General features: G+C 37.3%; 1 protein-coding gene across 1 annotated transcript in view; it reads left to right on the forward strand.

The window, feature by feature from the left end:
* The window catches only part of TRPC4 (transient receptor potential cation channel subfamily C member 4), a 142844-nt gene that overhangs the window by 35788 nt on the left and 79768 nt on the right, over window positions 1-27288 (forward strand). The window contains exon 2 of the mRNA XM_048929110.1: window positions 15067-15471. Coding sequence (XP_048785067.1) covers window positions 15094-15471 — 378 coding nt within the window. The 5' untranslated portion in view covers window positions 15067-15093. The remainder of the gene's footprint in view (window positions 1-15066; window positions 15472-27288) is intronic.

Here is a 27288-nt window from a genome sequence, read left to right on the forward strand (position 1 = left end):
GCAGCTAATACGAGTAGAATCACTTTGTAAATGCTGCTGTGCAAACACTGAGTGAAGCTGTGAAGTGGCCTAAAGATAGGTGTCTAATGCCATCTGAGATGGCATCCTATCTGCCTTACACCTATAGCCAAAGAAGCATATACTTATTTATACTTATTTCAGCCAGTCTCCAGAGGTTTCTCAGGCATGTAAGATATCCTAAAGATCATCAGATTCTTTGTTTAGCAAAATTAACGCCATCCTGGCTATCTTCTGACAACATAGGTTATTTAGGGACTTACCTCAAATGCTAGTGTCTACATATAGACAGTTAACACAGGTGTCTTAACCCTGAGCTGAATCCCACCCACAGTTTTACTCTCCAAAAAGGAGTCAAAGGACACAAGATTGCCAGAAGGAACTTGCCAGTAAATGATTGTCAAATATATGCAGCACTTTGACATAGCTCTCATCCAAACAGTTGGTTGTTTCTCAGAAATAAATGAGTATACTTTTAGAGTCCCCTGACATGAGCTGTGATTCTCAGCTCTGTGTCATTTGTGACATTCAGATGGACACATTCTGTTGCTTGATCCACTGCCCATTTTGTGTGTACGTGTGTTACAATTTCACTTCTGTCCCAGTCCTGCCAGCTAAGCCACTGCTAAAAGTGGTGAACATTTTCTTCTCCTACTGATCTCCACAATTTGCAGAATCAAGCTACCCTCGTTCATTCAAACAGAATAACTGTGTCTGACAAGAGTTTTATTACCAGCTGCCTTTTCTACCTTGGGGTTGACCTTATGTTTTCAGACAATTAGTTTGATTAAGTTCTTCCTGACATGCCACTGTGCGATAAGCAGTGGAACTATCCCGCACAGGATACATCCAAATTATACTGCCTTTAAATTGTCTAAGCAACTGAGTGTGGTTATTCTAGAAAGACTGTGACTTCTGAAAAGCACAGTTGATGGGCTTTTTTCCGTGAGAATGGTTAAAGCCTCTCCCAGCATTTCCTCCCTCAGCCAGAGTTGACTAAGCACTAAAGCAGAGAACAAAGCAGTGTCAGATTTATTTTCCCCTTTGTTCTAAGTAGTGAGTTTAGCAGAAAGTTTGTGCTCCATGAACATGCTCCTTCTATGGCTCCTGTAACTCCTTCTAGAACTCTACAAAGTTCTGCAACTTCATATATCTCCTTCTACAAAGGAGTGACCAGACTGGTAGACAAGGGAAAGGCCATTGATGTAGTCTACCTAGACTTCAGCAAAGCCTTTGACATGGTCTCACAGTATTCTTCTGGGGAAACTGGCTTCTCGTGGCCTGGACAGGTATACTCTTCTTTGGGTAAGGAACTGGCTGCAGGGCCCACGCCCAATGGGTAGTGGTTAATGGAGCTAACTCCAGCTGGCGATCTGTTACAAGTGATGTCCGCCAGGGGTTGGTACTGGGGCCCATCTTGTTTAATATCTTTATTGATGACCTAGATGAGGGGATTGAGTGCACCCTCAGTAAGTTTGCAGATGACACCAAGTTGGGAAGTGGTGTTGATCTGCCTAAGGGTAGGGAGGCCCTTCAGAAGGATCCTGTTGCTGGTTCTTGCACTTTGGCCACAATAACCCCATGCAGCTTGGGATGAATGGCTGGATGACTGTGAAGAGGAAAGGGACCTGGCGGTATTGGCTGATACTTGGCTGAACATGAGCAGACAGTGTGCCCAGATGGCCAAGAGAGCCAACGGCATCCTGGCCTGCATTAGAAATAGTGTGGCCAGCAGGAGCAGGGAGGTGATCATCCCCCTGTACTCAGCTCTGGAGAGGCCGCACTTCGAGTACTTGTTCAGTTTTGGACCCCTCGCTACAAAAAAGACATTGAGGCCCTGGAGCATGTCCAGAGAAGGGCAATGAAGCTGGTGAGGGGTCTGGAGCACAAGTCTTATGAGGAGCGGCTGAGGGACCTGGGATTGTTCAGTCTGGAGAAGAGGAGGCTCAAAGGACACCTTATTGCACTCTACAACTTCCTGCAGGGAGGTTATGATGAAGAGGGATTTGACCTCTTCTCCCAGGCAACAAACAGGACCTGAGGAAATGGCTGCAAGTTGTACCAGAGGAGGTTTAGGTTAGACATAAGGAAGAACTTTTTCTCTCAGAGTGGTCAGGCACTGGAATGGCTGCCCAGGGAGGTGGTGGAGTCGCCGTCCCTGGCAGTGTTCAAGAGGTGTCTGGATGAAGAACTACAAGATATGGTTTAGAGGCTTGTGGTAGCAATGGTAATGGGAGGGTGGTTGGACTAGATGATCTTGCAGGTTGTTTCCAACCTTGCGATTCTATGATTCTATTATTCTATGCTATCCTCAGCATCTGATGGCCTTACATTTTTTTTCCTACAATAAAACAATATTACTTTGAATTTTTTTATTCTTAATCCTTCCCAAAAAGAATCATCTTTTCATTCACCAGCCTTCACTTTAAATTGGCTGCTTTTAAGATAATTGCCCACTTTTTCCCACAGAGTCCTGGTAAAACATATAAACTGTTTTTATAGTGGATGATGACAGGTTAAAAATGATCATTTCTCAAGGGCTATTGCACATCTGGAACTGTAGCTCTCAACGGAAAAAAAAAAAAAAAAAAAAAAAAAAAAGTCATTATATAATTTTAGATTTCCTCAAATAGAAAACACCATTGTTGGTTAGAACATCAGTGCACTAACCCATTTCATCACTGTTCAGTGTTCAGCATAGTTGGCCACGTGTATCGTGTGGGGAAGCATAGGAGGGACTGATGGAGATCCCTGCAGAGAACACCAGGAGGCAGTTTGGTGATAGAGAAGTGATGGCTGGAGTGCATGTTGCTGAGATAAAATGTGCTAGCCGTGCTTTCAGGGAAGATGTTACTGTCAAGTCAGAGTAATGTGTTCTTTATTTAGTTAATGCACCCTATGGGCATGGAATTTATAAGACAGTCGTTAATTTTTCAGCATTTCTTTGCAGTTTCATTTGTGCTTTGCTCTTCTCTCTGAATACCTATCCTGGATACTTGTTTTTCTTTCATCAAGTCCAGACATGTCCTCTCTAATCAACTTCATGGACAATTTTCTCTATGTCTTTCCTTATCTCTTTTGCAAGTTTTCCTGGCAACTAAAATTCATCTTACTTGGATCTTCTGCTTTACACTGGAACCTGAAATCAACTTACTTTCTGTTGATCTCCCTGAGTTCCAAAATCTGGGTAAACTCTTTGAGATGTGTTATGACTTTATTTTACAATTTTCTGAAAGTCTGCATTGACTGGAATGAAACCTGAAGAATTTTAAAATAATTTTAAAATGTGTTGATATGATTTTTTAGGCCTGTGTTTTGAAACTGTGTTTATGATCCATAGTATTGGCCTGATCTTATATTATCATGGCAATTTAATAACTGAGAAGATGAAACAAAAAAACGCTATAGATTGCATCTTAGCATATATTACTTTTACATTACTTTTTTTTTACTGCACCAACTGTTATTTTCATATTAGTAATATTCCTTTGTTCCTTGTCTACAGGAATAAGTTTATTTATTACAGAATTTCAGTACCAAAATAGCATTATTTCAATTTCTCCTTATTTCCTGAAGTCAGAGATAAAGCTGAATTCCTTCCTAAGTGGAAAATGACAATTCAGGTGATCTATCTATTTCTGTTAAAGATAACTTTAATTCCTCCTTTAAAATGAATCCCAGAGTGACTCAGAAACTCAGTAAGAGATATTATTGTTTATAAAAACGCATCATGCAGTTGGGAAATTAGAAAAGTTATTCTATAAGCAGATGTTTGAACAAGAAAAACTGTCTACAAGAAATTTTAGACTGGAAATTAGATTTCTAAACAGGTGTATTCTGCAGTGATATTTTAATAGAAGCATGGAGTTGAGAAACTAACTGCTTTCAAGATAAAGCATGACAATGTTGTAGTAGAAGCACATAGCAGTATTTCTAAAAGCCTTTTTGGATTCACCAGTAGTTTTGCCTTTGGTTTATGTGGTTTATGCTCAGCTTCATGTACCATTTCATTTGTAGAAGAAAACTATATTATTTCTAAATGGAAACTACATCACAAGCAATTCTTTTTGAAATAAATCCTTACATTCAGTAGGTAACTGTACAATGGTAGCATGCATTAGACTACAGAGAATATGGGATACACTTTCAGAGAGATGATTATGTATCTGCACTTTAAGGTCATCTTGGAATGGAATGCCTAGGGAGGTGTCCAAGAAATGTTTAGACGTACTAAGGGTAGGTCATCACTTCTGCTATGAGCATTCGTATTTAGAAGGGAATTAGAATTAGGAATAGGTTTCCTGTAAAGTGAACTCTTCCTGAACTCAGATCACCCCAGATCCTAGAGTTAGATTATTACTTTACATGATGTACAATACTGGCAGGCACCTACATATCCCTTGAAAAACGAGATATCCCTCATCAAGGTAGGAATATGTCTTCTATCATTCATCTTCCTTTGGTTTTGACCAAATACCATGTCAGATTTGAAATTTCTTCCTTACAAAATGAACTTTCTGAGGATCTTTGGTTCAGAAACTTCTTAACATGCACATCTTCAGGCTTAGATTCAAACTGATTTAACAGAATGTTTGTAGGAGAACTCTCATTGTCTTTCTCCAGTAATTTTAGAAGGACTCCAAGATATATACGTTTCATCTTAACAACTCTAGAAAGATGTCTAAATTTAGGTAGAGTGTGTCTAGGTGCAGCAGCACTTAATGTAGTTAATATGTACATTATTTATTCCCTACAGTTGCTAGTATGAGATAGATTCACTTTATTGACTTGGGATACTGTAAACACTATAAACTTCTCTTTTTGATGACTGATCACTGTTTTGCCTCACTGACAAAAATGACAAAATGGAAGAAAAGATTTTATAAATCAAAGAACAAAATAGTTTCTCAGTAAAGGAAAATGATGACAGGTATATTTAGAACAAACTTTTCAAGAATAAAGTTCATGCAGTTCACAGGGAGCATTTGACATTCATAACCACAGGAGGTCTTAGAGTCAAAGACTTACTAACAGATCCAGAGAACTATGTGATGCATGTAAGTAAAGAGAAAACTCACTAAAAATAAAGCACTGGATTGGGAACTGATTAATGCAAGGGAAAGAAAAAATATATCTTTTATTTATACACATCACAACAGAATTAAATACTTGCTTCATGAGGTTTCTTTTGTTTTCCTCCTGAGGTCAGTTATTTCACTAGTGCAGGAAGGAAAGTACAGTTTAGACTAACCTATCAAGAACAAAATACAAACATAAGACTTATAGAAGAAAAAAAAGGTCCTGTGGCTTGATTTTTAATTTCGTGGCTTTTTTTTTTTTTTTTTTTTCATAAACTGAGACAGCCAAGGAGAACGTGGGTTATCAGCTAATGGAAGGTGATGACTGTGATACAGCTTTGAACAAAGTAACTGCTGTTCTAGAACTCTACCAAGCAAATTATCTAAGCATGAGATAGGAAAATATTTAAGGAATTGTCTGTGAAGGCATGGAAGTGTGTCTTGAAGTAATGCATACACTTCAATTTACTAAGAGAAGGTGGTATTGCAAAGAAATAATACAAACTTGAAAGGAGACTGAAAATTCAATTTGATAGCTTACTTGTAGACATGTATTACCCTTTGAATGCCCAGGGTATTTGGGGTCTGACACAAGAGCTGGCAAGAATGTATGTCCTTCCAGGGAAGTGGTTGTGCACAACACCTTGAGGCATTTAAGGTAATGTAAATGGATGAGAAATTGGCTAACAATAGAACTAAATTTGTGCAGCCTGGCAAAATGAAGTCTAAGAGAGAGACAGTTTTCTCTCCAAATATTCTGAAGAAAGGATAATCCTGAAAGCAATCTTCAACATCTGAACTTGATTTAGGATTGAGATCATCAGAGAAATAAAGTTCTGTTCCCCATTGCTCACAGGAACAGCAGAGGAGAAGCTGGGTCAAGCCTAGGGATCCCAGTTACTACTAACAGGAAGTCTGATTTGCTCTTAAAAAAAAAAGTTGTCTGTGGGAGCTGCGTGCAATAAAGAGGCTGGACTTGGTAACTCAGGTTCTTCTATTTAAGGCTTCCCAGGATGAGGAAGCAGTGCTGATTTTTTCTTGATTGCGTGATGTTCATATGAGATATTTGTGCTAATCTTTACATCTGTGGCTCTACTACAACAACTCCTTGACAGCTAAAATAATGTTTCAAAGAGTTCCTGGTAACCAAGTTTCATTTTACTGAGATATTTATAGCACTCCCTGTTCTTTTATCTGATTACTGTGCCAAACAAGTATTCCCGTATTGAGAATTACGATTGCAGCTCTAAGATGGGCTAGTTTGTGTTTTGATAAACTTGTCCCCTTTTGGTTCTAGGTGCAGGAACCATACCACAGATGCTTTTAAATGAAGTTGCCTACTCCCTCATTCCAAGGATAAATCTGAATTATTGCTGATAAGTTAGATAATTGGAAAGCTGTCCTAAATGAGCACATAATTAATCCTCTGTTGATTGGAAATCGTGACAGGACATATTTTCCACAGAGAAAATTTTTTACATCAATTATTCATTTCCTATTTCAATCTCTGTCAAATATAATTTTCCCATGAATATCATACTGGAATTATTATGTGTTTGGGAGAGGAGTCATTGTTTAAGATAAAGGGCTTTACATAGTACCTAAGTGTGTGTTTGGTAGCCATATTTGTTGTTAGCATTTTTAGATAATCTGCTTTTAAAAGCTTTGTGTTATAATACGGTGACTAAAAATCTTCTGAATTTTTAATCCAAGAAAGAAAATATAAGTTTCTTAAAAGGTGCTCAGTGTATTCTGTCAGTTCTCAAGTTTAGGTAATTACTGCTTGATAGAAGATCTGTAGAGCAGTATATTAGATGTGCCTATATGAGGTAGGGTATCCACATGAAAACTGTTTTCACCACTTAATTATGAGAATTGTCTTACTGTTATTCTCCATGCTTTAACTTCTATTCTCATTTAGCAGGAGACTTTTAATCCTGAATTGTGATGATTAAGGGGCTGGAGCATCTTTCTGGTGAGAGGAGGCTTATAGAGTTGGGCCTGTTCAGTCTGGAGAAGACCAACAGGAGATCTCATTAATGCGTACAAGTATTTTGAGGGGGGAAATCCATCCACAGAATGGGTATATGCTGTTTTCTGTGAGGCCTAGCAACAGGATAAGAGTCAGTGGGCTTAAACTGAAACATAGGAAGCTCCATCTCCATATGAGAAAAAAACTTTCACTGTGAGGGTGACAAAGCAGTGGAACAGGCTGCTCAGAGAGGTTGTAGAGTCTGGAGATGTTCAAAACTCATCTGAATGCAATCTGGGGTAAAATGCTGTAGATGACCTTGCTTGGACTAAATGGTACCAGGTGGTCTCTTCCAACCTCAACCATTCTGTGATTCTGTGATCTGTGCATCTGCATAAGTCATAATTGCTCCATGCAGACAAATTTCTGAAAAGGAATGTTCCCTTGGATTCAAGCAGCCTTGTGTAATACCTCATCACAGTATTCATTAGGGCTTGTTCTGTGCTATACATTTAAAAGTCCTGAGTGACATGAACCTGTCATTTTATGACTTCTGGTAAATAGAATTTGACAGAATAGTGGTTTTCTATTTTATTCTTTGAAGTCTTTACAGCTACAAGGCCAGAAGGGTTAGTTGCCACATGATGATATAAGTTCTTGAGAAATAAATTATGACTAGTTTTGTCAGACTTTTGTCCAGATAGTGGTTTTGCTTTGGTGTTTTAACTAGTTAGCTGATCAAATTATAAATTTGATTCATTTCAATCAAATTCCTTTATCGGAGCTTATAGCCAATGGAGGATAGTCTTTCCTAGAGTTGTGTAATAACATTTTTTGGAATCTGTTTTGATTGTGGAACATTGCCTGCTATTAAACATAATTGATTTGCTTTGATCTCAGTTTGATTTTGATTCATCATTATAATTCTTTCTGCATGAACTAGTGTGATATTATTAGTAGCTGAACTTAGGTGATGTTTTTCCAATTTTATTTTTTAATGAAGTCTTTTAGTTAAATACATTAAAATGCACTGCCTCACATGCCTCTGAATAAGCAGAGGGCAAAACCATTAAAGGCCTGAGTGGACACAGGCCAAAAAATTCTGAAGACTGACTAGTTTCCCATAACTAGTCTTCATTTCTTGCCTCCTTGCAAAGTACAAATACCACTCTGACAGCAATAGCCAGTAATGAAATGTTTATGGGAATGCATGTATTTGTACACAGATCTCTTTGCAACCAGTGTGCTATCAGTCCTAAACAATAGAAAGTGTCACTACTTAGTATAGCATAGTTTGTACATTTGAAAAAGGACCCTCATTGGAGTGTGTTTATTAGGATTTCTTTACTAGATGTATTTGGGCAGTCTTCCCACAGCCTCCCATTTCTAGCCAAACTTTATTGTGCCTGGAACTTCTTCATGCAAAGCATGGGAAGATGTACATCTGTGCATAAATGCATCCTGAAGCACAGAAACATCACTGACACTTGCAGCGTAACTCCCTCAAGCAGTGCTTCAGAAAAAGCCCTGTCCTGTCTTTCCCAAGCTATTCTGCCTCCCTTTTTCTCAAGTCAACTTTTACAGTCAGAGCATTTCTGCCAAGCTATCTCATTTTTCTCAGCAGAAATTGTGTACTTGTTTTTTCTCCCATGCTTTAAAGAGTTGCATTAACATCGCCTATCCTTTCCCTAAGCAGGAGACAGTCCCCTTCCCATATCTTCTGGGAAATGTTGACTGCACTTGTAAGAACTTTACAGGATCACACTCATAGAGCACAAAGCCAGCACTACTGTTTGGAATGCTGGAAGAAGGTCTTCTGTGTAGCCAGATGACATTGAAGTCCTTTCTCTTAAAAATTATTTTGTGTAATTCCTTAAATTTACCCAGGAGAATAACCCCAGCCAAATAGACAGGGAGGTCAGCTTAAATGGATGGTACAGCCACTGATTAAGATCACTATATTACTGCCTTCTCTGTCCTCCCATCAAACTGGCTGCCTACAACATGTAGGCTGTGCTGCCATCATCCATGCTCCATCATTTTAAAAAGCAAGTTTGTGTCAGTCCATTGAAAACAGTCCTCTCTTCTATGCTCTGTTTCAATATTCCCCTCTGAGCACAAACAAATAGTTCAGGATTCATGCTTAATTCCTTATTTTCCTGAGGATCTTTGCATACTATTGCCAAGTGTGGTGTTCGGCTTTTTTTTTTTGTTTGTTTGTCCACTTGGTTGGTTAGTCCGTTTTTGTTCAAGGAATATCTATTTCTAGTTTGAATAAAACTGGAAAGATGAACAAATATATTATGTACTAGAATGATACTAATGTCTAATAGTATTTGTGTGTTTGTGGTGTTCTTCTCTTGTATCATGAGAGCAGTACTTAATGAAATTATCTTGTTTTAGCTGTGAAGAAGTGAGTTCTTGAATGCTTCTGTCTTTAACACACAGGTTTGCAATAGCAAGTGCCTGGTCCCAAATCATCCTACTCCGACACAATCCTTTATTCTGTACATCTCATTTCTAATACCACTTTTTTTCAGAAGCCGCATAATCCAGTCTCCTGGTATTTCTCAAGCTGATGACAGTTTTAACCTTAAATGTCACTGTTACAAGAGGAACCTGTCGTTCTCCACTGAAATCTGGTGTGATGTCATTTCTAGAAGATGAAAGTTTTCTCTTATTTGGTGTGGCCTAAGCAAACATACAGAGCATCGTTTCTCTATACATGAAGCATTATTCTTTAAAACCAAAATACTGCTATGAAATAGCAATAATACAGTGAAATGCAACATTCATCACATTCCATGTCAGCATTATATTCTCCTGGGACTCAATATTTAAAGCTTCTAATGTAAGAAGCTGGAAGAGTTTCATCTGTCATATATCTTATCTATTGTGGCTCTGGAAATTAAGAACAACTTCTAGCTGATGTCCTGTTTTGCTGATTGTGAACCCAGAAGATATTTAAGCAGAAAACAAGACAGCTTGCTTCTCAGCATCCACTGACAGCTCTATAATGTGTCATGTTCTCTGCTTTACTGTAACTCAGTTACAGGGTACTTTAAGACAGAGGACAAATAAAAGATTTTACTCTATTCCAAATCAATCAACAGCCTCAAAGAGAATGTACACTGTGTTATGCTTTTTAGTTTATCTCCTGCATGCATGAACTTCATGTTAAAGTCCAAATTACTGCATCTGCTATTGTTAGCTTTCAGGTCTGAAGCTGATTACAGAGCTAATAATGACAAATGACTTTCAGGAGAGGACCCTGTATATAGTATTGTCAGATCTAAGAATTGTATAATAAATAGTGCTGGGAGACATGCATGGGCAGTGGATCTCCATTAGCTGTGCCTGACATTGTTACAGCAGCCCTTGGAATGGTCTTGGCTCCAGATAATTAACGTCTTCCCGCACAATTTCCAGGCACAATGTTGGAGTTAGCATGGACCACAATTTATTTCCAGTAGATAGTTTTCATTCATCTATCCTATTTTTGGCGTGAGACTTTAACAGTATGGGCACAGCTCATCCAGCTGACCTCAGTACTAGAAGCATGCTTAATTTACTTGTCTAAACATTCACTTATACACAGTATTTGGACTAACACTGGGATCAGAAATCAACGGTTTATCTGCATTTCTTTTGTTCCTGTTCAAAACTGACAGTCTGCATTGATAACTGAAATTGAAGGAACTTCATACTTCTTTTGGATTGAGGCTTTCAAGAGCTGGAATTTTGTTTTCAAAAATTCCCTTTAAACATCATCTTTACTGTGTATCAGATAGGACTCTGTATCAGATTAAAGTTAGTCTGTCCCAGATCTATTTTGGGAAGAAAATTTCATGCTTTCATTAATATAACAAATGTCAGAATCTCTCCTTTGCCTTGAAAAGTACATATAAAGTAGTTTCAGGAGACAACAGACAAATCCTTGAGTTACTCACTTGTCTGAACTGAAGGCTACAGAGGCTTCTCAGAAGCCTCTATAGTTACTTCTTAGGAAGTTTCACATCTTGTTTGAAATATTGGTTTGTAGCAAGTAAAAATAAAATAATTGATAAGGACTGACTTCACATCATTTTTTCATTAAAGTATTATGCAGGGAGCACTATATAGTGTGGGCATGCCCGTGCTTAAGTGGGTACATCTACTATAAGTTATCTCAGTCAATATCCTATCTTCCAATATCAGTAGCTATTTCATGTTTTTTCCTTTAATGTTGGCTTTCTGAGAGAGGAAAGGATGCTAGAAAATCTAGTAAATCACTTATTATCAGGTCCACCTGGTAAAGTATTTAAATAATTCTCCTTTTCAAGAGACTATTCTGAGCCTGAAGCTATTTCCTATTCTGAGTCTGTGAATATTTTCTCATACATTATTTTTCTGATGGAAATAACACCAAAGCACTGAAAAAATGGCTCTGTTGCTGAGACTAATCATTATTTATAATTACCAGTGCATATGAAATTCTTAGCTTTTGGAATTTCAGCATGCCCTTTGACAGTGTTTCCTTACATCAATGGCCAACCAAATTTATTTGTAGTAGGGGATAACACAAAAGTGCCTTAGTGGTGTTTTTGTTTTTTGTTTTTGCTTTTAGTTAGAAGGAATAAAGTAGAATTGAAAATTTTACTTTTAAAAATAAAGATGTTTAAAAATGTGTCAAAAAGGATTTTAAACTCAATTGCCTGAGTCATCAGCTTAAAAAGGAAATTAAGAATAACTAGAAGACTACAAAGAAGAGAGAAAGAAGTGATCAATACAGTAAGATAAGTTTTATAGGTCACAATGTGCAATACCATTAGAATAGTCATAAATCAAGATGAGAAGGCAATTAAAAGGGAAATGACATCTAAATTAGTTTTTAACCATGTTAAAGTAAGGTATGACTTTTCTCGACCTATTGCAGCAGTCTAAAATGAGTCAGAGAAATCACCGTTATGAAGTGCCTTATTCTTATACTGTAAATAATGAGGGCAAGAATCAGTTTCCAGAGCATAATCTGTGTGTTTGAGGCTATTTGAGATTACTTCACCACTGGGCTGGCAGGTGCAACATGAGACCTGAAGAGACCTCAGCCCTTCTGTAGAATCACCAGGAGATGGAATGGTAATAATATGATGACAAATGCTGATATTTAAATAAATTGACTTTGCCCCTAATATTGATTGAGATGAATCTTCCAAGGGAAGTTGTACCCCTTTCAGACTTGTCTTGTGCTGTGGAAGAAACCATAAAGCACAATGACTTCCTGTCATTGGAAATGGCTTGAATACGAAAGTCAGTATGTTTGTCATTTTTCTTTTTATTTATGATTGCCTAGAATCATAGAATCACAAGGTTGGAGAGAACCTACAAGATCATTTAGTCCAACCGTCCCCCAATTACCATTGCTACCAAATCACTAGCTTACAGCTAAACTTTTTACCAGCACTAAGCTGCAATATTTTGTAGATTTAATATTCTATTTTTGAAAAATTCCTCTAAATTGTTAAAGTATATATATAATTGTTAAAATATATCTTAAAATATACATTAGAAAACATAGCATACTGTGTGGCCAAAGTAATGGGATGAAAGCCATTGAATACTTTTTAATAAAAATGAATAAAATGTTAATCAATATTTTTATTAATGTTTGTTGTATTATTCCTACAGCTAGCTTGGTAATGAATATAATAATTGAAACTGCTGCTAAAAAATAATGCAGATAAATTTCTGAAAGTATTTGATGGTGTTTTGTTTTGTCTAGTTGTGGGAAAGCTAGGCTCAGTATTTTAATTTGGAGAAATATGCACTTTGAAAACAAATTTATTTTCAGCCATGACATAACTATCTAGTAAAGATTATTTTGAAATGAATACTTTTTTTTTTTTTCTTTTTTTTCATGGAGTGATACTTTTTTTCTAGCATAAGTCATAATTCTAAGATATTTAATATCTGGGTTTTCATTTATGCACCACAATTTCAAAATATTCTTGGCATGTTTTACAAATAGTTGTTCAGGTATTCTGAAAACATAGTATCATATAAAAACTTCGTATGAATGGTCCTTGAAGAGAGAGTATCATCTCTGCACAGCTTGAAGTTATTAGGTTTTACCTATCTACATGAGACCTAAGTCATCCTGAAGAAGCAGCTGTAGCCAGGTGATATGCCCTTCAGCATTCAGCAAGAGATCTCCATAGCTGTAATGAGAATGTAGCAACATAACTTTCATGTAGGAATCTATATATGAATATGTACATTTAGGTTTATTTATTTGGAACTGATTGCACACATTCTTGTTTTCTTCTTGAGCCTGAGAAACAAGAGAGTGAATTGCAAACTGGTAAAATGCAGTATACTAAAAATAAGAATGTGTTCTCTCTGCTCCAGGGGCACAAAAATGTGCAACAGGTAAGTGTTTTATTTATAGTGACGGCAACAGAACATAATCCACCAGCTGTGCACTCTCTAGTAGCCTATGGTGCAGACTAATAACACCGTGGAGGAAGAACTGGGAAACATTTTGTTTGCAAAGTGCAATTGCTGAGTTTCTATATATATGGATCTAGATGCAATTTTTTCCTAGTATATCTCCTTTGCTGCCACCTCCCTGCCTCATGATCTGTTGATCTGCTCCAGAAAACAAAGAAAAAAACTTTAATGTCCTTTGTATTTACCTCTCCTAGCACTGCATACAGAGACTGGAATAGATGAATCACTGCTTCTCATGCCATCTTATGAAATTTTTAATCAGTCAAAACCTCACGAAATAAAACAAACATTATGTCTTTTTCAATGTTGGAAAAAAAATGGAGGAAGAGACATTGTGTTAATCAAACTTTTGTTGTCAGCGGAGAAAATGACAAGAAGCTACATTTCTTTGACTAACTGTTTAGCCTTAGCATTTTTTTATGTATGCATACCCTGTTCTTTTAAGTCACTTTTTTTTGAAGGAACTTCTTTTGAAAAAGTTCTTGCTCAGTAAATACAGAGTAAAAGCAAAGTCATTAAAGTCTTTACCAGCTGCAAGACTTTAGAGTTGTTTCATAGTTGCAGTGTTTCAGTATTTGAGTACAGAATTGAATAGTGCGTTATCAAAACCATGATCTTTATCTACCAGCCCTTGTGATTTTATCTTATATAGATTTTGTTTTTCCTTTCAGGCTCTGGATTCTAATTTATATGTTTGTAAGTGCTGTCTCGAAAAGCATTTTGTATGAATGTTTTTCTTAATAGTATGTGAGATTGAATCAAAATCTTAGTAGTAAAGCACACTACTGAACTGTGCTGAGTCTATATATTTCAGATAAGTCAGAAGAGACTAATTTATGCTTCTAGGGTATTTGAAGAGCACTTGGCAGAGCTAACAGCTTACAGCTATTCCAACCCTAATGTAGTCTTCCCAACCTAAAGAAACAGGTAAAAAGATCTGTATTCAGTGGACCACACACAGTTACTAGAGTTGGATATCAGAGACCTTTGTACAGAAGTCTGAAGAGGGAATGACCCATGCCACGCTGGAGTGCAGGCAGAATAACAGGTGTAAGTCAGACAAAGCTAGGTATCTTTAGAAGGGCAAAGGAATAGGTTTCAAAGTGGCATACTTGCTACTACTGTCAAGCTCAAAAAAATGTTGCCTTACAGTTCTGGGAAACAGCACCTGCTCGTGAGGATACTCTCAAACTTCAGCAAAGATGAGATAGAAGAACTTAGTGAAGGAATGTGGCCGCACATCTGATGCAAGCTATGTCACCTCATTCTTGCCACAAGTTTAAGAAATATATATGGTGTGCTGACATCATACTTTGAGTGAGAAGTATGAACAAGATGGTTACATGTCTTCTTTTCTGCATTTGTTGGTGATTTCACAGGTTATTTTGATAGAAGACATTTACTTTTTTCAACATCACTTTGAGTTTTATATAGTTATATACTTAAAATATTAATTTGGTGCGTTGTACCACAAAATACACTATTGATTTAATCTTTCTTTTGATGTTTCAGAGATGAAGTATTAGAATGGCATAAAATATGGCCCAGTTCTACTACAAAAGAAGTGTCAATGCTCCCTACAGAGATCGTATCCCTCTTCGTATTGTACGAGCAGAATCTGAACTGTCCCATTCAGAGAAAGCCTATCTGAATGCTGTGGAGAAAGGAGATTATGCTACTGTGAAGAAAGCATTGGAAGAAGCAGAAATTTATTTCAAGATCAATATTAACTGCATTGATCCCCTGGGAAGAACTGCGCTCCTTATTGCAATTGAAAATGAGAACCTTGAGCTCATTGAGCTGCTTTTAAGTTTTAATGTATATGTGGGAGATGCTCTTTTGCACGCCATAAGGAAGGAGGTGGTTGGTGCTGTGGAACTGCTGCTAAACCACAAGAAGCCCAGTGGGGAGAAACAGGTATGTATTGGATTTGCTCTTGGTGTCTAGTCTGATCTGATCAAAAGAGGAGAATCATGCAAGGAGCATAAGCAAGAAGAAAAAGCCAAACATCATCCTAGAGCATAAATATTTTAGATTGGAAAATCAATGGTTGTGATGCTGTATTCATTTGTGTTTAGACATCTCTGTCAATCAGTCACATCTGCATATGTCCACAAGGTTTATGGGCTTAATATAGTTGTCATGAGATTTGGCATCTACCAAGTAAGAATAAAAATATTTTTCATCCTTCTTACCCCAGTCTTAAGAATGTGTTCCACTTACAGCTGAGTGAAGTGTTAACTACCATTTCTACAAAGCTGGGGTGGGGCTCACATTTAGCTTATCACTCTCAAAACTCCCTTTTGGAATATTTGTTTAACTTTGCACTAAATTAGACAAATATTCATTCAGTCACTTGTAAAGTCTCAACAAAAGCAAAAAGAAATGAACGGATTTGAAGCAATGACTTCCAGTCAGTAAGAAGGAATTGCCAGGGAATGTCTGATTTCCACCTTGTTCATCTATTTCATCTATTTCATTTTTTTAAAATATATTGTAGGTATTGTATGAATGCATTTCAGTGAATAATATGATGGAATGATTAGAACCCTTTCGGATAATGCTTACAATATACTTTAATTACAGTATTATGTACTTGCTACAGGTAGAACTGCAGATGATAGGTAAAAGTATAATTTTTGCTCACAAAATAACATGAATTCTAAGCCTTTTTTTTTTTTTTTGTTATGGGAAGAAAGAAATATAGTAGCTCTTTGTACAAATGTGTGTGTCTGCCTTGTCTTCTAGACAGAAAAAGCGACAACAGATTTATGTCAGAGAAGGGGAAGGGAACTAAACTTACTTTGTGTTTGGCTCATTTTATTATTTCTCAGCTGAAAGTACAGATAAGAATACAACATATAAGACCTTCTCAGCGTGATGTACCAGGAGCCAGAAGGCACAATGCAAGGCCCAGTGCCAAGTCAGTTAAATCACCTGTCTCCATTCTTCAGCCTCTGTAATAGGAGCTGCCATTTGCACAGTGAAGTTAATCTCACTTAGTGGTAGACATTCAGAATTGTTTCAACTCTAATCTAGCTGCCTGAGCTACAGTTACCAATGGAGAAAAGTGGAGATACTGGGAGAGGAACTCATGCTGCCTTTTGCAGTTACTTGTCTTAAGATGCATAAGGCTCTTTATATGAATGTATGGAACAGCCTGCCCAGGGCTTTGGGCACAGCACCAAGCCTGACAAAGATCAGGAAGCATTTGGACAACGCTCTCAGACACAAGATTTGAATTTTGGGTGGTCTGTGTGGAGCCAAGAGTTGAGCTCAGTGATCCCTGTGGGTCCCTTCCAACTCAGTATATTCTGTGATTTTATATCTTTGGGTATGTGTCACAGCTTCTGCAATGGAAATGCTAGTGGTATTGCTAGATGGTATGAAAAGCAGTGTTTCTTCTCTTCTTTAGTTTGCTTGTGAGATAATGGTGTTAACATCCTCCTCACATTTCATCTGTCTATTTTACAAATGCTAACACTCTTTTCACGATATATTTGCTGAGGGCCTGCTGATTACTATAAAGCATGAAGAATAATCATGGATCATTTGAACAGTGACATCTCCATTTGTGTCTGCACAAGGCTAGGAAAGCTCGTTACAAATGCAGATGCTACATGCAAGCTAGTGCTTGCAAAAAAAGTGTCCTTTCAAAAAGCTGTGATTATTTGCATGTTCAGGCTGTTGTTTGCATTGAGGACCCCAACAATCACTAAGCTTCTACATGTGACATAAATGTAGATAATCAGATTGGCTCATTTTTAGAACAGGGAACGATGAGGTGAATATAAGTGTAGGTTACATTTTTGCGGTAAGTATTTTGCTGTAGTGAAGCAGATAGAACTGCATATTAAGCATAATCAAAAGTAGCATGCTGGTTGAAAATTCATTACAATGAGCGAGAGATATAAAATCTGATTGTTTAGAATTATATGCTAAAACTTATATTCTCGGTCTGTGGACAGAAAGCTACATTTTCCTCACAGGATCAAGTTCCTTTTGAAATTCTATTTCAAACTACAGCTTGACTTTCTTTGATTACTTTTGTTATTTGTAAATATTTGCCATTATGTTTAGATGATGATTCAGTTTCAGACTCTGTGTTTTAATAACATGATATCTTTGTCTGTTTGGTTTTCTTCTTCTTTGTGTAAAGTTGGTCATGTGTGGTAAAATCTTGGCCCTTGAAGTTAGTCAGAGTTTTGCCATTAAGTCACTGTGGTCAAGATTTTACTCTCTTGTTTTTTTTTGTTTTTTTTTTTTTGTTGTTGTTGGGTTTTTTTGTTTCTTTTTTTCTTGAAGAGAAGTTATTTGCAGAGGAGGGAGATTAATAACAAATAAGAAAAATATGTGTGCTAAATATTGCCAACTTGAAGAAGTTTAGATTCCCAAATATTTTATTGGTGATGAGTATTCAAGTGTATATATATATTAAAAGCATTCAAGTATATATATATGTATATATATATATGTATGTATGTATGTATATATATATAATTCATAATTTACAGCTAAATGAATTAGATCTATTTTTTTATATATTCTTGAGATAATGTTTTATATATAAGGAATAGCTAATTACAGCTTCATCTTCATCAAATAATCTGGTAATATTTTAAATTAAAGAATTTCTAAGTATAGAATTTAATGCATAGTTCGAGAGCTCACAGGCCACATCAGAAAGCCAGAAAAAATTTAGTTTGTGCCAACAGAAAGGTACAGCTCTTCAAGACAATTGAAATGTCTTCGGAAAGAAGTAATTTTCCTTCAAAATTTGGTGCTTTAAAACATTTAAATATTTAAAAAGAAAAGGAGAAAAAGAGTGAAAAGGTGTTAACTCAAACCAAGAATCAATGCATTTAATTAAAATAATACTTTTGTTCTGCATTTTTAAAATTTTATCCAAAGAATATTTTCAGAATCAAGAAAGACCACTTATTCTTCCTCTTTAATGTTATCCCCCTCAAAAAAACATTCAGTCAGATCCTGTTTAAGTTGGATCTAAACTCCCCAGTGTACTTACACCTCAGCTGTTGGGCTCCACCATATGTAGTGTGCTTTGGATCTCAAAGACTTGTACAAGAGTTACAGTAGTTTTAAGTTGATTATCAGTACATGGATACATTTGGTGCCATCTGGTGACTACAGATGAAGCACATATATTTAACAGCTTAGAATTGTATTTGATTATTTCTTTCAAAAACCTCCTCAGTGAAGTTTTTGTGCTATACGTTAGTATTACTAAGGAAATGGTTATTCGTCACTTGCATTATATTTTCAAATTTTTTTAGCTGCAGCAGCTGCTACAGCACATGTAGAGGAAAATAACACAAGGTGAACAAGTTGAGGAAAACTTACCCAAGTACTTTTAAATTATCAGTTTTTCAAAGCCATATGTCCTGAATTATCTGCCAAGACACTTGTTGCTTATGCTGATGGACAGTTGAATGCCAACTTAAGAGGGGAAAAAAATCACTGTTCCTTAAAATTTAGAGTCTGCTGGAAATAGTTTTATCTTATTAAACCTTATAAGCATACAGTGTTTACAGAGGGGATTTAGGTTAGATATCATAAAAAACTGGAAGACAGTACGTGTATTCAAACTACAGTATGCTTTGCTGCTTAACAAACCCAGGCATCATTCTCTATCTGGATGACTGTTTGCCTAGATATGCATGTATATTCAGGGAAGAGGGGAGCTGTCTCCTGAGGATGCTACAAAGAGCGTAAGTGCAGTTGAAATCTTATTTATTCAACCTGAATCTGTGTAGCATCCTTATTGCTTGACAGTCTAGGTCAGGCACGTCAACTCCTCTGCCTGCAGGCCACACGTGGCCTGGCCCAGCCTGTCCTGCAGCTTCCCCGTCCCACGCCATCATGGCGGCAATGGCTGAGCAACCTGGCTCAACAACAAGCGTCCATCGCCCGCAACAGCCACTCATTGAAGTGCTATTAACACTGTCTGGCCTGAAACCTAGACAAGGGGAGGATGCTAACTCACCTCTAGCCCTCTAGCAAAGGCCACACACACACAGAGTCTAATTGAAACTTGTGTATATTACATGTTTCATGCACTTGTGCCACTTGGTGACTATAATGCAGTCATTGTCGATAACATTTTAACTTACCTAATGTGATCCAAAAAGAAAACAGAACCCCAAAAAAGAAAAATCTTCGATGAAGGAAATGCTTGACAAAACATGGACAGATGAGTACTTATTTATCAAGACAAATAATATGGCACTATGCTTATATTTGTAAGGAAATATTATCAGGTTTCAAGGATAACACTTTGAAAAAAACATAAGCAAAAAATGTTGCTAAATTTGATGCATATCAAGGAACATTTTGTAAAGACAAAATATCAGAACTGAAAAAATTCTGTCGTCTCAGAATTTTTAATTTTACAAGTTAAAACTGAATCGGACTCTGTTATAAAAGTCAGTTATGTTGTAGCACATCTGACTGAAACAAACAAACAAACAAACAAATAAATAAATAAAAACCATTTACTGATGGTGAGTCTGTTCAGCATAATCTGCAATGTGTGGCAATATAATTTGTGCTGATAAAAAGAACGGGATATTATAAAAACAGTTTGTCTCTCCAGACTGTAGCCATTGCTAGCTGAAGTAAAGAAACGGGAAAATATATCAAAGAACAAAAACTGCTAATTTTGAATGTTGTACTGCAGCAGTAGATGAAAGTATTGATGCTGCAGATATGGCTCAATTTGCCATCTTTATTAGAGGTATTGGTAAGAAACATAACGTCTCTGAAGAAATGGTTTCTTTCATGCCATTAAAAGACACAGCTAAATCTCTCCATACGTATGAAGCAGTAAAAATTAAACTAAAGTGGTTTTCTTTAACCTTTGTCAGCATATCTGATATAGCTACTGATGGTGCTCTGGTGATGGCTGGAAAAAAGTAAGGACTTATGCAATTAATTGACAATGATGAAACTGCTGCTAGAAACACGTTTGATGAAATATCACTGCACTATATATCAAGAAAACATATGCACAAAAGCTTTAGAAATGAATAATGTCACACAAATGATCACCAAAGCTCTGAATTCATAATATCCAAGGGATTCAATCACCATCAATTCTAGGAATTCCTTAAAAAATATTGATTCTGATTATGGGACATCATTTACTCTTCTGAAGTAAGATGCCTAAGTCAGGGTGAACTGTGAAGAAGAGTTTATGATTAATGAAACAAAATCATTTAGGAATCAAAATTTGTGCCAGAACACAAAAATTAAAAATGGTTCACAGATTTAGCATATTTGATGGGTTTGACTGCTCATTTAAATGAGTTAAATATGCATCTTCAAGGTGAAAATCAACTTATCAGTGCTATGTTTCAAAGCAAAATAGTGTTTTAAATGAAACTTTATATGGCAAGATCAAGTTATGGCAAATAATTTTATGCATTTTGATACACTGGCTATACTGTCCTGTGAATAGAAAAAAATATGCAGCCTTGCTTTTAGATTTGATAAAGGAATTCAAGAATAGGTTTCAAGATTTCCAAAGAAGTCTTAAGTTTTTTGGTATATTTGTGACTCCATTTTCATTTGACACAAATAAAATACCTGTGAATTTTCAAATGAAAGGTATAGGGTTGTAATCAAATACGCAACTCAAGAAATTTGATCTTGTGTCTTTATAAGACTTTTTTAAGCCCTATTACCAGAGAAAAAATATGCCTTGCTTCAAAATCACACCTTTTTCATGCTATCAGTTTTTGGCAGTATGTACTTTTGTGAACAACTATTTGTACAGGAACTAGTTTGTACAAGAAAGTTAAAACTTCATTAAAAATGTCTGAGAATCCACTAAGAATGGCAACTGCTTCCAGTCATCCAGACTGGTGCATTAGTTTCACAAAAACGAGGTCAAACATCCCACTAGTTGCTCTCTTTTTATATGATTTTAATGATTTAATAAAAATAATGAATAATGCAGTAAAATAATAATAAAATATTTAATAAGTTATTAAAATATTATTTTTGTTACTTATATACATCAGTTATAGTATATGTTTTATATGCCACCAAAGACAATTCCATTTCAGTCAGTGCTGCCCAGGCTAGCCAAAAATTAGGACAGCCATGGTCTAGATTCAGGGCATAGGGAACATCATGACTAAAGTGTTTACAGACATTGTTTAGTCATGCTTTTGTGACTGCTTGTTTACTATTAGATACTGATTTTGTGACGTTGGTGTTTTTATAGGTAGGTGCTCAAGAGACAACTTCCTGCAGATGTCTGGAAAAACAAAGTCAGGCTAATGCAGAAATGACATTCACAAACATAAGGAGGTTGCAGGATGGGGGGGGGAAGTGATCATATTAGTATGTCCCTTGCTCACTCATTCCACGGTATGGAAGCTTATAAACATGAAAACACAGCTTGTCATGAAGAGGGGGTCATGGAAAGAAGGTGGAAGTTGGATGTCTCCAATCCCTGCAGCACTATTCCAGTCTGCTGTAAACCTGAAATTTTACTAGATATCAAAGTAGACTGGGAGGTATAGCTGCTATACAGCAGATTTTTCAGTCTCTAGCTCGTTGGATGCATCACTCTTGTATCCTCTTCAGAAGTGGTGCTGGTGTCCTCAGTGAGACATCTCTGACTCCTGCACAGTTATCTCACTGCTATCAGTTCCTTATACATCACCTCTTCATTACTGGGGTGTCCTGGCAAGGTACAGTATACTAACTTTTTCTCATATTTTGTTTGCAGAACTTTAGCAGTCAATGTGTAACAGTGCAAACATTCTGAAGCTCCTAAACTCTCTGATAAAAACCACACAGAGCAAAGCTAGGTATCTTTGCAGACAAAGTGCCTTCAGTCTGGCAGCATTACCTAAAACGGATAAAAATTCCAAAGGTGAAAAGTCAGGAAATAGCATGAAAGCAGAACTGAGCCTGAAGAGTCGTTCTGTTTTACTGAGATGGTGACAGCCTAGATTTGGTATATCTTTAACAGCTTCTGGGTCTCTAGGTCTGACATAGCACCCTGAAAATTCCCCTTGTATCCTCTTCACCCACTCTGGTCATTTCATGTGTCTTGGTATCCTTATACTTCTTAAAAGTGCCTCTGAGAAGTCTGAGGAGTCTGAAATGAAGCTAGTGCTCTTCTCTGAAGCTGTGCTCATAGCCTAACTTCAGTCTCAGTTGGAGTCCTCTCAGCATACACAGAGCATTCAGTCAGTTTCAGTCCATTATTTTCTTAACAAGACTCCTAAAATTATCTAATTGTTCCAGCTCTCCCTTGCCTCACAACGCAATGGTGTTCACAGGGAAGTTGCTGTGCTGGGGTTGTACCTCCTCCTAGTAGCGATGCTGGTCATGAAGGAGAGGATCAGGTAAACATATACAGGTTGAAGTTCTAGATCACATGCCATGGACTACAAAGATGCTGGAAATACTCTTTCAGATTTTCTCCTAATTAGAGAGCTGAGGCTTACAGTGGTGAAGCAGAGGCAGAAGGAAAGATGTAATGAGCACTGCATAATGCCTTATAGTTTTCCTTATCTAAATCATTTCCCCAGTAGCATTGGAAAATATCAGTCACAGTCACTTGTGTAATGTTCTTTGTCTGTTGAGATTAAAGCATCATTTTTTGTTTTGAAAATGTCTCCCACAGAAGTTCATGAACTAAGTTCCTTTCTGAATGTTCTGATTAATGACAGTCTAGCTAGTAATGAGTATGGAGGAGGCAATGCAACACTATTTTGTCGAGCTTGAAGTATACAGTCTTGAAGTGGAATGTGAGGGCACAAAGTTGAATCTTCCCACTCTGAGTGGGTAGCTGAGTGCTTTTTTTTTTTTTTTTTTTTTTTTTACAGTGGTGTCTTATTAATTGTAATTCTCTGACAGATTTTAAAATGTTGAGAGACAGAGATGAATGTGAGAGGCTGCGTAGAGGATAATCCAGCTTATTAATTACATAGATAGAGCAGTTTATCCACATGTTCAATCTTTAATATAATCATTTGGGCACATGGAAACAACGTGTGGCTCCGAAGGAGAGGTGTAACATAAGAATGGAAATGATTAATTGCATGAGAGATGAAGATCGGGATTTAAAAAGGTATTGTTCTTCAATTTTTTTTTAGACAGAACTATTTCAAGTTAAAAAAAAAAAAAAGCCGCAAGTGTCATTAGACCTTGGTAATGCATCAAAATTGTCTGTATTTGTATGCATCACAGAAAAGTGGGTAGCTATGCAGAAAAATCTGTGACAATTACTGAGGAAAGACTTCAGAAGCTGGTGCCATCAAATATTGCTGCAAGTAATTTCAATATTGAGGTAGGCAATGTATTCTACAATATGCACCCATCACCTTGTAACAAATGTTAAATCATAATATTCCAAATATGAAGTGTGGCAAGAGAAACATGCCAAAATATGGGGGAAATGTGACAGCTTTTTGACCTGTACAAAATTATGAGCCATTTTGTTACTGGCACCATAAACATTGCAGGTTTCTTAAGGCCAGATTACTGGCAGGTGTTATTGATAATGATCTACTAAGCCTCCTTTTTAGCAGTTTTCAGAACTTCATAACATATTGATGAGAACAAATACACATTTAGTACAGTGGCAATTGGTGACAAAAAATACACTCCAAATGTTATTGATTTTGAAATTTTTTTTTTTTTGGTCATTTTTTGCTGGCTTTTCAACTTTTTGTTTTCAGCTCATTCTGCAAATGAAAGCACTTTGCTACTGCAAGGGATAAGTGAAGATTAAACCATTGAAAATATAAAATGTACTAAGAATATAAAAGAAAATCTTTAAAGGCTTATGCAAAAATGAGGTCCCTTTTTCAGTGCTGTTTTACTTTCCCACTTTATATATTTCCTGATAGCCATCTTATAGCACTCACCCAAGTTTATAATAATAAAAGAAAATGTCCAAAATCTCTGCCTTCTACAGTTAGTAGACATGTACTGTCATTTTCAGAAACTCCCATTCCTTTAACCTGTTTTTCCAAAGCTACCTGCCTTTATTATATGTTAATAACTACACAGATAGTTTCAACAGAAGATTTGGACAGATTTCTGGTGCTTGAAAACTTGCTAAAAACCAGCTGTGATACCAGTAGCAACAATCTTTTAAGAGGACTGAGAGGCTCAATGAACAATACCTTCTTTGACTGAGATCTAGAAATATTAATAGCCTGAAAATTATGAAACTTATTTCATAAATTACATTTCACTTCAATTAAATCTTTTATTTCATTTTTATTTCATTTATTATATTTTACTCACATTAATTATCCCAGGAAAGGTTTTGGAGCATCTCATTCTGGAGGCCATTTCTAATCGTGTGGAACACAAGAAGGTGATCAGAGGCAGTCAGCATTGTTTCACTGAGGGGAAATCATGCTTAATTGATTTGATAGCCATCTATGATAGAATGACTTGTTGGGTAGATGACAAGAGGAAAGCAGAAAATGTTGTCTACCTGTACTTCAGCAAGGCTTTCAACATGATCTCCTATAACATTCGCATAGGTAAGCTTAGAACATTTGTTTTAGATGAATAAACAGTGAGGTTGATTAAGAACTGACTGGCGGGCAGAGCTCTGAAGGTTTTAATCAGCAGGACTGAGTCTGGTGGGAGGACTGTACCTAGTGATATCACCCAGGGGTTTGTACTGATTCCTACCTTGTTCAACTTATTCATCAGTGATCTGGATGAAGGCACAGAGTGTGCTCTTGGAAGTTTACTGATTATACCACAGTGCATATGGGAATGTGGAATTATACCACAGTCCACCTATGTGGAATTATACCACAGTCCACATATGGAAAATCACCCCTGCAAGGAAAGCCCTTGGAGTCCTGGTGGTCAGCAGGCTGACCATGAGCCAGGATCTCTGATGAGGAAAGGCTTAGAGAGCTGGGCCTGCTCAGCTTGGAGAAGAGAAGACTGAAAAGAGGTCTTACTAATGTGTACAAGTATCTCAAGGGAGGCTATCCATAGGGTGGGTCCAGATTGTTTTCTGTGATGCCTGGCAACAGGATACGAATCAATGGGCTTGAACTGAAACACAGCAAGTTCTGTCTGCATGTGAGAAAAAACTTTTTCACTGTGAGGGTGACTGGGCACTGAAACAGGCTGCGCAGAGAGGTGGTGAAGTCTCCTTTGAAGACATTCAAAACCTACCTGGATGTTACCTTTCATTTGGCTATGCAAGTTAACTTTTGAAGTTAACAAATATAAAATATTCAAGGAGCACTATAAACAATCTACTGTCCCCTCTGATTAGAGCAGTTTCTCAAGGGGCAATTAATGGTATTGCTCTTGCTGAGATAGACTGAGTAGGTATGTATTATATAAATGTGTATACAGGTATATTTATATACGGACTGGGAGCTGAGCCCCAGTTCAAACGCCTGAAGCTGACAACAGTGTAGTTAGTGGTAGAGTCCCATTCCTCTGCAGAGACATCTCTTGTCTCAAGAGATCTTGTCTCAAGATCTTTCTTCATCTGTGAGTCACTGTGCTGAAGAGCAGTTACCTGAAATTTGCCTTCTTTGCCTTCACCTCTCCTAGAAAGACAGACTGAGGGAACTGGGATTGTTTAGATTGGAGAAGAGAAGGCTCCGGGGGGACCTCACTGTGGCCTTCCAGTACTTGAAGGGAGTGTATAAACAGGAAGGGGAATGACTGTTTACATGTCTTGATAGTAATAGGACAAGGGGGAATGGTTATAAACTAAGACGGGAGATTTAGGTTAGATTTTAGGGGGAAGTTTTTCGCACAGAGGGTGGAGATGCACTGGAACAGGCCCAAGGAGGTTGTGGATGCCCCATCCCTGGAGAGCTAGGCTGGATGTGGCTCTGGGCAGCCTGGTCTGGTGGTTGGCAACCCTGCACATAGCAGGGAGGTTGAAACTAGATGATCGTTGTGGTCCTTTTCAACCCAGGACATTCTATGAATCTATAAATCTATGAAATTAGTTATATGCAAGGAGAAGTAGAAACAAATGGACTGCTTCATGGTGATCACTTCTGTAGAGAAAACAGACCTGGGGGTGTTGCTCAATGCTTACCTTAACATGAGCCTGCAGTGTGCCCAGGTATCCAAGAAGACCAGTGGCATCTTGGCTTGTGTCAGAATTGACATTGCCAGCAGGAGCAGCGAAGTATTTGCCCCTCTGTATTCAGCAGTGGTGAGGCCACACCTCACGTACTGTGTTCAGTTTTGGTCCCACACTTCAAAAAAGACATCAAGGCCCTGGAGTGTGTCCAGAGAAAGGCAACTAAGCTGGTGAGGGGTCTGGAGCACAGGCCTTATGAAGAGCAGTTGAGGGGGTTGTTATTGTTCAGTCTGGAGGAGGCTTAGGGGGGGCTTACTGCTCTCTATAACTACCTGAAGGGAGGTTGTAGTGAGCTGGGGTCAGCCTCTCCTCTTCTGTAACTAGTGATAGGACGAGAGGGAATGGCCTCAAGTTCCACCAAGGGAGATTCAGGCTGGATGTCAGGAAATACCACTTTTCCAAAAGAGTGGTCAGGCACTAGAATGGGCTGCCCAGGGAAGTGGTGGAATCACCAACTCTGGAGGTATTCAAGGAAGGTTTGGACACTGTGATGAGGGACATGGTTTAATGAGAACTATCAATGATCAGCAGATGGTTGGACTGGGTGACCCTGTGGGTCTTTTCCTACCTTGGTGATTATGTGATTCTACAATCAATCTTTG

The sequence above is a fragment of the Lagopus muta genome, chromosome 1 (genome assembly GCF_023343835.1).
Source record: "Lagopus muta isolate bLagMut1 chromosome 1, bLagMut1 primary, whole genome shotgun sequence".
NCBI classification, from domain to species: Eukaryota; Metazoa; Chordata; class Aves; order Galliformes; family Phasianidae; genus Lagopus; species Lagopus muta.